The 15660-nt window shown below is 43.0% G+C and overlaps 1 protein-coding gene across 1 annotated transcript in view; it reads right to left on the reverse strand.

The window, feature by feature from the left end:
• The window catches only part of lrriq1 (leucine-rich repeats and IQ motif containing 1), a 39767-nt gene that overhangs the window by 2591 nt on the left and 21516 nt on the right, over positions 1 to 15660 (reverse strand). Inside the window, exons 18-26 of the mRNA XM_079346299.1 lie at positions 15208 to 15294; positions 14236 to 14369; positions 13511 to 13582; positions 13313 to 13395; positions 12436 to 12537; positions 7135 to 7219; positions 6213 to 6273; positions 5489 to 5609; positions 2239 to 2368 (exon numbers count right to left, since the gene is read on the reverse strand). Coding sequence (XP_079202425.1) covers positions 2239 to 2368; positions 5489 to 5609; positions 6213 to 6273; positions 7135 to 7219; positions 12436 to 12537; positions 13313 to 13395; positions 13511 to 13582; positions 14236 to 14369; positions 15208 to 15294 — 875 coding nt within the window. The remainder of the gene's footprint in view (positions 1 to 2238; positions 2369 to 5488; positions 5610 to 6212; positions 6274 to 7134; positions 7220 to 12435; positions 12538 to 13312; positions 13396 to 13510; positions 13583 to 14235; positions 14370 to 15207; positions 15295 to 15660) is intronic.

The following is a 15660-nucleotide window of genomic DNA, read 5'->3' on the forward strand; positions in this document are numbered from 1 at the left end:
TGTAGCTGCTGTGACTTTATCTTTTCCTGTTCAGGATTAGTAAAGTATCTATCTTTGAGGAATCAGTTAAATCAGCATTCTTCTTCTGTCCACACACAGCAGTCCTCAGCAGTGTGCCTCAGTTCAGTGGCCTTTCTTTATCATAGTGAACTTTCTAAACCTTCAGGATGTTTGGTTGGAGACAGATCATCATCTTTATGAGCAGGTTAACGAGGCCCGACTCTTAGAAGCAACAACTGTTTCCACATCACATGAAAAAAAGATATAGTTGCAGAACACGAGCAGAGGTGTTTCCATCACAACAAAGACGGCCGACTTTCCAACAGGAAGTAAAAGAAAAGAAGTGATACACTGTGAAGTGTTATGCCGACAGTCTGGGCGTCGAATGCTTCCAAACGATAGCTCAATAAGAACCAGCTCACGCAGAGTACAGCGTGTACAGCTCTGCTGGCTGACTGTGGAAGATGTGTGTGTTTGTGTGTGTGTGTGTGTGTGTGTGTGCAGAGCGTCACGGATCAGGATGGATGAGAGGCTTGCATGTCGCCTCTCATACGTGTACGTCCAGCGAACATGCACACGTGTAACACAAGGCAACAAACAGCTTCAATCACCAAACTCAGTCTGTGTTCCTTGTGTTCAATATTCTTGGACGAAATAAAGTGCATTAGAATTCGATGATATTTGAAAAAAAAAATCACAAACTTTTGATTTGCTGCTTCGTGAGATTAATTTCACCAGCTTGTTTTTTCATCCATACTTAAAAGAAATCGCCTGAAACGGTTCAGGAAACATGACAAAAACAGCAAAGGATTCAGTCAGCAGACATGTGCATTGTATATAGTTTGTTGCTAAACGTGACAGCACTGTGTGCATTGGAAGAAGGATTTGGAGGGCACAGGGACTCCGCCTGCCAGACTGGACTCGAGGTCGAGCTGGCAGCGCGGTGCATGTCGACAGGGACATTCTTCTTCTTATCTAAACGTGCGGTGGAAAACTCATTTCACCAGGCCGTGGATTTTGTCTTCGGTTACACGTCATTTACTCACAACCCGAAAGTAGATCGATCAAACAGAGGCTGGTAGATGGAGGTCGAACAACACAATCGAGCTCGTGAGATGAGATATAACATTTAGGAACGTTACAGTACCTGTTTGTTGGTATTCATGTATTTCACATAAAAACTGACAGAGAAACTCTCTGTTCGTGCCCCCCAGGGAGCCAGAAGACCGAGCCTCCCCCTGGAGGAGGACAGTGCTCTCTGGTTTCACAACAGGACCTCCACATCTTTGGCATACACGACTCTCCGAGACAAAACTCCCCCACCAGCTCTCGTACAGTCAAAACACACCCTCCAGACATGCGCTAAGTGAAAGATAGAAGGAAAATAAATAGACGAGCGACATGCATTTCCTGCCAGGCAGCCACTCTGCAGCTCTGACTATTTGTTTTGACATTCATTAAGTTATCATTTCCAGGCGGCGGAGCAGCGAGGAACCGCCAAGCCTGAGGTTCACCGCCTCCGGTAAGGCCGTGTTTGACGCCTTAGCTCTCCAAATTCAAATACACAGACAAGGCCATCATAATCCACTACGAGGATTAAAGAAAACATTGTTCTAATTCCAACACCAATGTTTGTGCTCGGCTTATAGAAACAAGTCATTTCAAGCCCTTTGTTGGTAAGCAGAAGCTTAAAATAGAAACAGAGTGCGGGGCTTTTCTCTTCAACTTTTGGGCTTTATTAAAGTTTAAGGTTAAGGGGGCGAGAAGAGCTGTTAAAGTGCGCCTCTTTATTTCCCAGAGCTGCAAACCACAGCTAGTGCAGAAGCAGCAGTCTCTTCACAAACAGGAATGCAAAGATATTCAAAGGTTTGTCTTTCCTGATGTTTTTATATGAAGTGTGCCCTGGTCTTCCATGTGCTTTTTGGTGCTGATCGGCTGCCATCAAACTCAGCCGCTGACACTTGAGCAGAATCAACACAGTGAAAGTGCCTGGAGATATTTGGGCTGCAGCCGGTCCGATTGGTCTTCAATAATTTGCAAAAAGAGGGTTTAAAATGAGCTGCTGCGGGAGGATCAAAAGAGTAAAAATAAATAAGAGAAGATACCTCTGTGGAAGAAAAGTGTGATCTTCACTGAAAAAGTTGTAAGTCTGTTGCAACACAAACAAGAGAAGCTCCATTCTTTGTATGTGTGTCGGGAAAGGATGACATAAAGAGGCAGAAGGTGCGGAGTTTTTACTTGAACACTTTGTCCCACTTCTTGCCTCCTCCCCAGCCGCCGCTCAGCGTGACGGGGTTGTCTCTGAAGGACGTGCGCTCCTTCTTAGACGGCGCAGACCGGACTCGCTTTGGAGATGGAAGCTCTTTTTCTGGAGGCAGAGAAAGGAAACAAACATTATTTAACATGTAAACTTTAAGTTGTTTGATATCTGTGCAGTTTATAGAAGTCATGTTGCCCTTTGTAATTGGAGACCAGATCTGCTTGTTTTTATCTGCTCATCAATTTGTCTTCCTTGATAACTTGGGTTATTAATGTTTAATATCTCGGGGCAGCAGCAGTCTAGAGGTTGGTGTGCGTGCCTCACGTACAGAGGCTCAAGCCCTCGAGCAGCCATGGTTCAATTCCGACCTGTAGCTCCTGTCCTGCATGTCATTTCACTATCTCTCTTTAAAGGAAGCTGACTCTATCCACTGTCCTATCACTGGAATAAAAATCATATAGAGAGATTTCTGAAGGAAGGACCACCAGCACATCATCCTAAAACAACATGCGGCTGATGCTGTTGTAAAAGTAATGCATGTCTGACGATTATCCCTGGAAAGATGTCACCAGAATGTGATTTTATCTTCATGTCATTATTAAAAAAAAAGAAAAGAAGAAGTAAAGTTTGGTTTCCTGTCATATGTGCCTCCACCAGAACATCTCTGTGAAAAACAAAAACTAGACAATTATTAAACTTGCTGATACAACAGCTCTTATTAATTGCTAACCTGGCTGTTTATCAAAGACTTAGCTGTTTAATTGTGCAATGAACTATTTAAAGTTGAGCATCTTTTTTAATGGATTCCGATCAAGCGACATTCAGAGATTTGACATTAAATGGGGGGGGGGGGGGGGGGGAGAGTCATTGGAGGATATAAAGACACATTTTTACTTGAACTGTTGGAGTTTCTTTTAGATTTGGGACTACACTACAGTCTATTCAAACTCTCTTTGAAGACTTCAGTGTGTGCAGGTATTCTTTGTGCAGTATCTGAGGCCTGTCCTTTTCACCTGGGGATCAGTACAAAGCTTTTAAAACACAGAGAACAAAGGCCGAGCTTCTCCCGGGCATGATGCATTCCACGTGTAGAGCGAGGGCCCGCGGTCTCCACAGCCGCCCCACACAGGGAGCCAAACAGCAGGGAGGGCTCTGGAGGAGGTGGAGGCCCTGGGAGCTATCACAGGTACTGACCCTGCTCTGAATATCTGCACAGCTTGCACACTATATAGAATATCCGCGGACACACACATCATACCTAATCACACCCTCTGTAGTTTTTGATTGAACCCGTGTTTGAGGGTATCCTTCCCTTTCCTCACGGTCTGAGCGATTCAGTGTGAAGATAAAGCCACCGCAGCCCTGTGCGTTTATTCTCAGAAATGTCCGGCCATGTTTGGTGGCTAAATTCAGTTTATTAAAGACTTTTGTCCAATGATCTGTCTTAAATCAAACACAGGACCTGACGCACATGTTGCCCATTTCAGACCATTAAATGTACAGAGATAAACAAATGGCCGTACATTTGACCCAACCGCTGTGACCAAACAAATTGTTTTCCTTCATTTTGCTCCTATTAGAGCGGAGCGGCGGACAAAATTGAGGGAGCAGATATGCAACTTAAGCGGTTTCCTCTGCACACGTAGTGAAAATATTTTGTGAGGCTGGAAACGCATTTTACGGCACCGCCTCAGCGAGTGGTGAGTATCGTGTTGCAAAAAGGTTATAGAGTCGGTTATAGAGTATTTATGTAGTCTTTACTGCTTTGGCAAACTAAGTGACCCTCCCCACTTTAAACCTTCACTTTGATGTGCGTGCGCCACTTCAGAAGAATAAGATACATGGTTTTTTTATGGATAGCGTTTGTTTTTAATCTCGCCCTTTTTCCTGACTTGAGACCTTTCTCACTGAGGCTGCGTTTCAACCTTCTTGCTTCCCGTATTTCACCCGAGGAACCCTTTTCCTCTGATATGTCGACTTTCTGATGCTGTAGCAAAGAGACCATCGGACACTCTTTTAAAGTTTATGGAATATCTTCATTGGCTTTTAAATGCTCTTTCCTTACATCCACATTCATGTTTCAATGTGTGGTAGCTTTTTTTCAATAAACAGCGTTTTAACAGGGCAGACAAAGACGCTTTCTTTAAAGAGGCAGTCCTTTAGCAGGGGAACAACAGTCTGCCTGCTGAGCTTGGCGACACTCGCTCCTGCTGCTGCTGCTGCTGCTGCACCTCGTGGATATCATTTTAAAATCCAATTAGACTTCGTTAAGGTGGACAGGGCTCTCCTTCACTCAGATTCCTGGGCTTGTTTAAAGTGGTCATCTGCCTTCAGCCGGTCAGTAGCATCTTTGTCACTCAAACTCCTGAGCCCCACGTCCTCTGACACAAGGGCCAGTCATTCTTCTCTGAAAGGACTGAGAGGTTTTTTTTCTTCTTCCTTTCTGCCAGTTTCCTGTCAGAGGAGAAATTCACGGCACTCTGTCCCCAGCTCGACCTTGTGCCCCCCCCCCGTCCCCCCCACTCCCACTCCACTCTCCCCTCTCAAAGCAGCAGACCGGTGGACTCAGTCTGGGCTGAATAAGCAGCAGCATTTATCCCCGGCTCTGCAACCTCAGGTCTATGTGATCCAAGTCTTTGGGTGCAAACACTGACACACGTGTGTATCTGTGCATGTGCTGAACGTGCAGGTCTTTACAGGCTGCAGGTATAAACAACAACAGGCAGGTTTCCGAGGTAGGAGCATGAATGTAGTGATACAATAAATCTGTTAATACCACAGGAATAGTTGCTCAACTCTAAAATTGTCACAGCTTTTTTTTGCTGGTCATGAAATACTGTTGACTTGAATTTGAATCATTTCATATAAATTCATTTGAAAAAAAAAAAAAAAAAAAAAAATTATCAGGTCGTGCAAGCCAGTTCCAAAAACAAGACATTTGATAAATACAGTACAACCGTATACACTCTCTGTTCATTCACATGTATCTGAGTGTTTCTGAATGTATTTTGCATTCATAAATGCAGCTTAACCAGAAAATGTCAAGCGTTCTGTACCTGGATTACAGTTATTGTGAGAGCATATTCAGCTCGTCAGTGCCGACACTCAAACCATGACTGCATTCACAGTCATCTGAATGCAGAACATGTCATGAAGGTTCACATTTAAAAACCCTGGGAGAGGTTGATTCTAAATCAATTTCAGACTGAAAAAGTTCACAAGACTCACTTGCATGACCCACAGAGTTTCTGTGAGGATAATTGTTTTCTCTGCAGGGCCGGGCAGCTACACTGCTGTTGGCCCACAATCCGCTGGCGTGATGCTGACGTTCTGTGTATCCAAGGTCTGCCTGCACGCACAGAGACACACACAAACACACACACACACACACACAGACATAAATGAGGCCCAACATGGCGCGTCTCACGCAGCAGGCACTCGAATATTATGAAAAACATTGGACAAGCAGCGGCTCTGCAGTCTGAACATATCTGAGGAACAGGAGGAAAGGGTGGGGGGCTCGTCATGCCAGTGATCATAACTCAAAGTGCTCTATAACTGCACAGGGAGACCTGCAGTTTCCCACTTCAAAGAGCTCACCAGCATCAGCATCATTCTCAAGAACAGGCAAACTGCTCCAAAGTGACACTGGGATTCCTGCAAGTAAAACGAAGAAATTGCGGCCAGTTGATCCAATTGGAAGTGTCACCGCAGAGCGAAAGCCCCCCCGCCCCCCCTCCACTCCTTAAAATGGAAGCTGATGAGACATTCTCCAGGGGAGGGAACATGCAGCCCAGGACGTGACTCTGACTGGTGAATGTAAATACTGCATACCTTCACATACATGCAACTGCAACCCCCCCCCCCCAAAAGAAAAGATCCAAATGGAGATTCACTGTCATGCCATGAAGTGAATAAAGTGCAGAGAGAAACAGGAGAGAAGTGGACTCACCACCAGCTGCACTCTGCCTCCGTGCAGAAGGTCTGTGCTGATCTCGGGTAAGAAAGGAACACTGTGCAGAAAAAGAAAAACGAGCTTTTTAGGCTTTTAGAGCTCTGCAAATTTCTATCAATATAACAGTTTCCCTCCTTCATTTGTGCGATGACCTCTGACATATCATGAGATCAACACACCTGCTGTGAATGAGAAGTTTAATGTCTCTTTGAGAGGGAAGAACAGGCCGACAGCCTTTGTTTGAGGAAACGTCTGCCTTGCTTTTATTTCAGCTCTTTATTATTTGTATATACAAGATGTATGCTGCCCCTCAATGTACCTCCTTTACTTTAGAAATACTTCATTAATTAAAGAGAAGAGCAGTTATGAAACTTCATGTTCAGAAATAAAAAAAAAACGCCTCCCTAATTCTGTGAGGACACACAAACACCAATTCTTATCTTTCCTTTCTTTATCTCATTTTGTATTTTAATACTTTAAACCATATACGAGTGAAATTCTGACTCACAGCTGAATATGTCTTCAATAAATGTCTGGATCTTTAAACATTTATTTAAAATCAATAGTTACACCTCCAGTGGTTTATCATTCAGTCATTCATTTAAATAGTTTCCTTTGTGCAGGTTTTAAAATATCTACCAATCAGACTTCAGCGTCTCTAACAGAACTGAAGAGAATTCATGATTTGTATTGAAAGAAAAGAAAACCTAAAAACATTCAAGTTAAGCTGTTTATTCACCTCAGTTTGAAATCACAGATAGACTTTTCAAAACTTGAATGTTTACAAGACAAAGTGTGTGCGTGTCTAGAAACCAGGGCTAAATCAGGATACAGAAAAAATGGCGCAAGTTTTCAAAGCAACCTTTCAATTTCAGCAGGACAAAAACAAACATCATATGACCAAGAGTGGGTGCCTCACCTCTCTGAGTCCCTGTCCCAGTGAACGGGCTGCTTCCCTCGCTCCGTCTCGTCGGCCTGCTGAAGGCCCAGCTCGCTCTCGACCACTGCAATCAACACAACAGTTCAAACAAACATCACAGGCAGTTCTTTCTTCAGTCAGGTCCCCTCCACGAAGACAGCGGCAGCAGAGAGTGTGCTGCGTAATCGGAGAAACTAAAGATAACAGGTTTAAAAAAGGAAAGAAAGACGAACTCAATACTGCTGAAAAAGGAGTCGTGCTAACAGATGCTCAAGCTTAGCAAATAAACAGCTCATAAGGTTGATCTGTGGCTAAGTTTGACATATTTCACTGGAACTAAAGCTGCTCAGGGGGAGAGCTCAGTGGTCAAAGCTCCTGGTGTTTATGTTTGGGCTTAAGTATTTCGTATTTGTTTGGAGGAGTCACAGGCAGCTGCTACGAGATGCACCAGGAGAGGCCTGTTACAGATCTGCTTCTTTGTATATATAAAAAAAAAAAAACACACAATCAAAGCAACAGTTTGTTAGAAAATGAAATCTGAAAGGCAGCTGATGTACGAGCCGTACTGACATCCTGTAATAAGGTCATAATTCAAAGTAAACATTTATGTTGCGCTGACAGTAATGCCGCCGCCGACTGGTGTAAACTGATAATGAAATTTGACAGCCCAATGCTGGAACTAATGATGCATTTATTTAAGCCATTTACTTGCTTTTGCTGAGCCATAAAAAGGACAAAAACGGCTTTACAGTTTTCATGGGTTAATTGCAAAGCCCCACTAAAAATGTCAAGTGATAGATTCTCCCCTCGGGCCAGCAAAGGCCAGGAAATGGCTACACACACACTTCCTAAAGTACACAGAGAGGCAGGGCACAGACAGGCCACTTACACTCTATAAAGATAAGGAGATTTCTACAATGATAGATCAACACATTACGTCGAAGACTCGCGATACAACAGACCTCTCTGAGGGTTATTGGAGCAAACAGTGACAAAAGATGAGCACCATAAGAAAATAAAGCTGTCATGTAAAATGCACTCGAATAGCAGATACTCCACTCTCCGTTTTCCCCTCTGAAACCCCCCACCAAATCCCCCCCTCTCCACCGACCCCCTAAACCTCCTCAGTCCCCCTGCAGTGCCCCTCCAGGACATCAGGAGGGGGTCTGTAGGAGTCACGCCTGTTAAGAAAGGCTCTTAAGCACATTAGGCAATCCTGACTCTGCTGAGGAGGAGAGAGGCCTGACTTTATATCTCAGAGTTTGGGATGAGGTGGAGGAGGAGGAGGAGGAGGAGGATGAAGGCTTCGGCCTGCAGCAAACTGCAGATAAAGGAGACACACTGCTCCCACTTTTAAGCATCTTCTCCTTTTTTTTTTCTTTTTTTTTTTGATGGAACAAACAACACAGAGAGTCACGTCAAAAACACGCCTACTAAAGTCAGATTCGACAAATCATTTGTGTATGAAGTTCAGCCGTAATGATTTTCCAGTGTACAGTAATACTCTGTGAATGCACAACTACAGAGAGACTGCTAAATGTCTGCCATACCCAAAGGGGTCCAGGGTAGAAAAACAGATGTTTAATCTCATTCCTGGTTAGATAAAAGTTAAATAAATAAATGTATAATAAAAAAAGCCTGCCATCATAGAAAGACTGACACTCGTATTCATTAAAAATGAGGATAAAGTGCAGACTTTTGGACGGGAGTTCTGACAATTCAAATGCTTATTGAAAACTTGAACTCGAGCAGCACTGTTATTGCATCCTTATTAAAGATTAGCACACCTCCATAATGTACTTTTGTATATTTCCACAGAGTAAAAAAAATGCCATTTAAGTTGAATTGTACATTCTTCTAATTTTCTACTGACGTTGCTGATACTGTCTTTTCAGACGAAGTCGTCTGTATTGTGTCATTCTGCGAGCTCCTGCTGCAAAACTAAATTCTCCTTGTGAGACAATGAAGAGAGTCTGAATCTGAATCTGGATGTTTTCTTCTTCAGGGATTCTTATCGTTGCACAACAAGTGATGACAGCAGGTCTATGAAGACAAGTGCATATCTTTAATGCCTGAAAAATGTTTGTTCTGTAATAACTACCAAAAACTTTGGACACAGACACCGTCCACTTTCGACTAAGCATTAATTTCAGACCTTCATTTAATGCACACTGATGCCTTTAACATTTATTAATGCTTCATGGGCAAAGTACAAAGAAAAAGACGAAATATGATCGCGGATAAACACATTAAAATGATCTTTTAATCTTCAGTCTGTGTGTTTTTTGTCATCCAGGTCTTTCAGATTAAAAGCCTCAAATTTGAATTTGAACAACATGAAAAAGAGAGTTATGAGTGCATTATGTTGATGGTTTATAGAATCCTTGCTTGCTATTCCTTACGACCTTTATTACAACATGAACTCCTGATTAACTGAGCAACGCATCTCCTGACCTTCAGAAAAAAGAGCTGAAATAAGATTTAATCTGAACTTATTTCGAATGAAGTTTAAACACATTGATGAATCCTGTTTTCATGATGTTTGCTGAGTGACAGAAGAATCAGAGCATGACACAGAGCCTGCCACTGCAAGCGACTCGGACTGTACTTTAGCTCCACATGTTTCTTCCTTAAGTGTGCCAAGTGCATCTCAAACATACACCACGAAGAGAAGGCTCCGCTGGGATTGCAGGAGAGACATTGAACGCACATGAATGGTGGTAAATAGTCTGACATGAAGTTATTTTGGAGGATGAATGATAAACAAGATGATTGAGTTTCAGTCGGACTTTGTAGATGACTTGAAGTGTGAAATCGAGTTAAGTGCTCAGGAGGTTGGGGTTCCAGGCTGAAATAAAAATATATACTCTTGTGTCCCTCTGACATGAGGACGGATGTTTAGTGGGGCTGGATCCCAGTTTGGATGGAACAAGAAGGTTGGAAGAGAGTGTGTGTGCAGAGAGGAGGGGGGGGGGGGAAGTGTGGAAGGTTTTGTTGAAAAGAAAGAGGAGAAAAAAGGAGAAAAAGCGCTTGAAGGCATGAAACATCTTCAACATCTGCAGCCACCAAAAACTTGACAATACAAACCATCTAAAAAAATAAGGAGCTTTATAACGATACATATATTTTCGCCTTGAAAAGAAAATGTCTTGTGGCTCTGCTCCGTTCTCTCCCTCAGTATCTCCCTCTCTGGGTATGTAAGACGATACCCATTTCAAGTGGGTTACTCATGTCCAGCACATCCACACAAAGAGCCCGGATAAAATAAACACGCCGCGTCGGATATCTTGGAAAGAATCTGTCATGGGTTGGGGCTAATCACCTCCAGAAGGGGCTTGACTCAAAGCCTGAAACGTTAGCCCCTGTCGGGGAGCGCTGGCTGGGCCGGGCTGGGCTGGCTAGGCCCCGGGCACTGAGGATGGATCCGGAGGAGGGGGTGCCTTCCACAGGTCAGGATCAGGGGAGAAAGAGGGGAGGCTGGTTTAGGCCCAGTGACAGAGAAACGAGATCATAAGCAAGTTCCCCAAACACAAAAATCTTGTATCTCTGTCCCAACTATCTTACAGTCGCCTTATTAAAAGACCACAGGAGTCCCCTCCAGAGACAGGCTGGCTCAGCTTGCATTCAGACACCAGAAAGCTGACTTCGGACACTAAGCTAAAAAGGGAACATGCAAACGTCCTAACTATGACTCCATCAGCTGATTGCACAGGAACACCAGCCCTGTTTAATAATCATCAAGACAATGCAAGAGGAGAGGCATTGACTAGAAATATTGTGGTGCTTGTAAAAAAGCCTTTGGATGGAGCTGGTTCTCCACTGCCAGTTGGCTGAGAGCTCATCTTCCACGATATTGTGCTCAGACACGATATCACTGTTGGTAAGAAGAGAGATGAAACGCTGACTTGAAACAGATGCAGCTCAAAATGGAAGCAGAATGATCTTGTCACTTCTTCATCTTTTAGAAAGATCCAGCTGCCGTCGAGCGAATGCTAAAGATTAGTTAGTCCATCATCTTCCAATGACAGTCAATTATTAACTACGAACTAAACAGGTGTCAGGAGGTTTAGAAACACTCCTCAGAATCATTGCAGCTAAATGTCAAACAAAGACGTTTTATAAAGTGAGCTGATGATGATAATGAACCAGATTCACAGAAATGAATACATCTATCTCTGAAAAAGAGAAAGTGAAACAAAAAGGATGCCAAAACCAAAAGAATAGGCTGTAAAAGACAAACAAACATATTGAGTTTCTCAGGTATTTTAACGCTCACGGCAGCGCTGAAGCTGGACCAGAGAGAGTCATTTCACTGACTGTTGGTGACCTTTGTTGTTACAGCGTCACCCTGACTGCTGGATGACCGCAAGCACCGTGCCCTCTGCAAGTGAGGCCTTGACCCTGCTGGGTGGAGGTGGAGGGGAAAGGTGGAGACAGACTCTGATAAAAGCAGACGTCCACAGTCCTCTGTGCTGCCCTCCCTCCAGCTCTTCCTCCCTTTTAAGTCTGGCTGTGGATGTCACAAAGTCAAATCATCGACCCACCTCGGTGCAGGGCGAGAGGCCACAGAAGGAAAAATATGGTGGGAGGAATTTACCTCTTCAGACTATTGCGCTGCTTTACATCGAAGTCACCGCTCTTTGGTAGCTTAAAGCTCATCTATTGGTGTAAACACATTAAAAAGGGAAATTGGGCCACGTATTAGGTAGGTGTCCAAACAGTGAAGCGCTGAGTAAAATGCTGAATTCTTTTTAATACGTGACACAAGCGCTTAAAGGTTCAAACATGCCCTTGACATAAGCACCAGATCTGCATATCTACAATCATTTTTCTCTGTAACAACTTCCTGTCATAGACGAACTATTGATGGAGTATCGCTGGAACTGGACGTGTGTCTTATTTAGTTTCTAAACGTCTGCTTCCTTTTTGGAGTTTGTCTTCAGACTGCATCGTCTCATTTCTAGTTTCTGCAGCGGCCGTCTTTTCCCCCTTTTTATTGTTTCCTCTTCTGTAAAATCCTCAGTGCTTCAATTTTTTTGGCTGCCATTTTGGCTGACTGTGCAGTTTTGTACGCAGTTTGCAATTTCAAGATAAAGCTGAACATGAAATCAAAGTTGACATCGTCTGCTTTTTTGTGGTTAATTCGCAACAACTCCAAAAATGGTGCTCGACCAATAAGAATCAAAGATTTGGGAGCTTCCTTAATGTTGGCCTTCGGGACACATCGGTCCAAAACTGAAGCAGTTTTCACTCTATACATTTGACTTTCATCAGAGTAAACACAGGTAAAGTCAGTCCTACCCTTTCTATCATTTCTATTGCGCTTAGCTCGCCTGTTCGATGCCCCCACTGGATCCATTTGGTAACTGCAGTGGCTGAACAAAGTCAGCCGGGCGGTTGGATCTAAGAGAGTGAGAGAGAAAGAACAGGTCAAAGAAGGACAAGCCAGGCAGAGAAACAGAAGCAGAAAACCAGATCCTTACATTCGGAAAATATTAGAACAGTGCTCTGGTTCCACTGAGGCCTCTTGTCATCAGGAGTTAACGTCGACATAGACCTGTTTGTCTGTGGAGCGAGATGACAAGAGGCCTGCCTTTGGAACTGTGCATTTATAAAGAGACGCTGAACAAAGAGCAGCCCTGCCTCTACACGACTGTGGCATGATACCCGTGGCAGGACTACTGTTTCTTGGAGCAGAGCTGAGGTGAGGTCACCTTTCACTGCAGCCGCGCACAGCCCCACTACAGTGAACCGTACTGAAAATCATCACGGGATGACTTGTCAGGACGTTTCTTGGCAATCGCCATTTCCTTTGCAGGATTTGAAATGAGGTCGAATAAGAGGCGACGGGCGCGGGCTTCTGCCGTCTGTTACGGCTCATTAACATACACAGGGTGGAAATGTTTGCTGCTGTTGAATAAAGGGTTATGAACAAAGAAAGCAGGAAGCACTAAGTACAGTAGACATGTCCCCTTTTGTCTTTACAGATCCGTCTGTGCTGTTTAAAATATCGAAGAAAGAAACCATCTACATCTGCCTTAACAATGTTATTAATTGTGTATTTTGCTAACAATTTACATCATAATGTTTTGGTTTAAGCTGTAATATTGCACACAGAGGAATAGAGGCACATGTAAGACATTGTTACTTGTACACTTCTTCATGTTCAAATACTGACTTTTCCTCGGCTGTTGCTTCTTTGACTTCATCTTCTGAGCCCTTTTCAGCATCAGAAGAGCTGTGTGGCTGTGTGTGAAGCCCCTAAAGAAGACAAGAGGAATCTAGCTCACACATACACACATACACAGCAATACAAAAAAAAACATTAAATTGTGTTTATAGACGTCATAAAGAAGGGAAAGAAATCATGGTTTACCATTCTTCGAGAATCTTTTCAGATCTCTCGGTGAGACCGCTGAGCACTGGTGTCGAGGCAGGAGATTTACTTCTGAAATCATTTTACAAAAACACATCGATAAAGAATCACATGAGCTGTATATAACAGCCAATAACAGCAGGCACTGTATAAGCAGTTTTTACATGGGCTGGGATTGATCTGAAAATGAATCCCATCTTGACCATGACGGATAGAGATAATAAAATATGGTCAAAACACGTCGTCTTTTAAAAACGATTGATCCATTTTAATAAAGGCCTCTGAGTATGTCCTTCTTCATTTTTACAGTTTTCATGTTTGATGTGTCTCATTGACTTTCAGAGGATAGAAACCACAGTGTTAAATGCTAACTCACATCTGTGTTTAGGAGTCATTCCTGTGTGTAAATAAACTAAACTACAAGTTTTCATGCTATCAACGGAAGTCCAGATTTAACATCAGTGTATGGATCTTCTCCCCTTATGTCTTGATTTACAATGAATTTGTGTCCTTTGCCTTTTTCTTTTTTCTCCATATATCATTGATTATGTTAGTACTTTATCTCCTTACTTTTTAAAAGTTTATTTTTATAGCCTTGTAAATACTGTATAAACTGACTGGAACTCTTGTACAGGTCCGCTGGGCTTCATTCCCTCTTTGCACTTTTTTTTTGTGTGTGTGCGCTGAATAGATAAACTAAACTATGCGTAGATGGGTTGCCCTACCTGGTGGAGCTCACAGGAGAAACTCTCTGCTCAGCTGAAACCACCTGTTCTTCATCCACCCAGGCCTGCTTTGACCTGCGTACATGCGGTGGAGGGAGCATGTACTGGGAGGCTTCAGGAAAGGTCCCGGGAGGCTGAAATACATATATGCACCAATGTCACCAAAAAAGTCTGTCCCTCTGACTTGGTTCTTAAAAGCTGACCTTACAGCTCATACACATTGATATAAAGCTGCTTTTCTTTATAGTGGCTTCAATTTATCTATGAATTCCAACAATAAAACATCATTCAAAACAGTTTGAGTAACTTTTCCTTCACTTGATTAAAAGATGAATCCTGACTTGAGGTGTTTATAAAAAGTTTGATGCTTAATCTTCAAATTAAAAAATACAATATACACTTTGTCCAGACACAGGCCCTCCTTAGTACAGGGAAAATAGAAAACAATGTGTATAACAATGTTAAGTTATATCTAACTCGTGTTTTCTTTTGAGGTATGTGGCTGACACTGTTCACCACAGAAAGTTTATACACTATAGGAATGCTCATATTTAAGTCCAACTAACAGTTTAATTACCCTCAAGATCCCATTTTCTCTTTGTGGAAGCTCTAAATTCTACATTCCCGACTTTGATGTGTACCTCAGTGTCAACACACTGAAGCTGGCCACGACAGCAGCTGCATCACATCAGCTGGCCTAAAGCGACGACCATGATGTACAGCCCTGAGCACGCTCCAAAGAAAAGATCCAACGAGAGGTAAAAAAACACACGACAGTCCGCCTGCATGAAATATGACAACCTTCAGTCCTCCCGGAAATAATCTTGTTTTCTTAAAGAATACATTTAAAGATCAACCAGGGAAGGGGGAGGGGGGGCGTTTGGTGATGCCATTGATATCTGGTGATTCCAGATCACGACCAGCCAAGTAGGTTTACCAGGATTACATATTGACCTTGAACGTTTGCTTTACCTCAAGAGACAGCTGCTGCTCTGATTCACTGTAACATCTGGGAGGTGGCTCTTCACAAAGCGTCGTCCAGTGTTTCTCCAGTGCTGCCTTTTTTTTTTTTTATTGAAAAGAAAAATAAAGTTTAGATTCTCAATATAATAGTCGACACAAAGAGGTGAAAATCAAATATATATGGAACCACATCTAACACTCTCTTTAATATATGTGCCTGATAGTGGATATGATATAGGGAGGTGAGTTCTTCAGTGTCAGGATGAGGTTAAATAAGAGATCCTAAATATTTGCAGACATGATTATTATGAATGAATAGGTGTGTAGATAGGTAAGTTTATGTTTGTCATTGTTGGGCCTTGGGTGGCGACACGGCACAATTATATCCCACCCACGCTGTCCTCATTTCATCTGCTCACAAACAACAGAAGAATGCCTCCAAGTTGCCTTGAGTTGGGAGAT

The sequence above is a fragment of the Symphodus melops genome (assembly GCF_947650265.1).
Source record: "Symphodus melops genome assembly, chromosome: 6".
In the NCBI taxonomy this organism is placed as follows: Eukaryota; Metazoa; Chordata; class Actinopteri; order Labriformes; family Labridae; genus Symphodus; species Symphodus melops.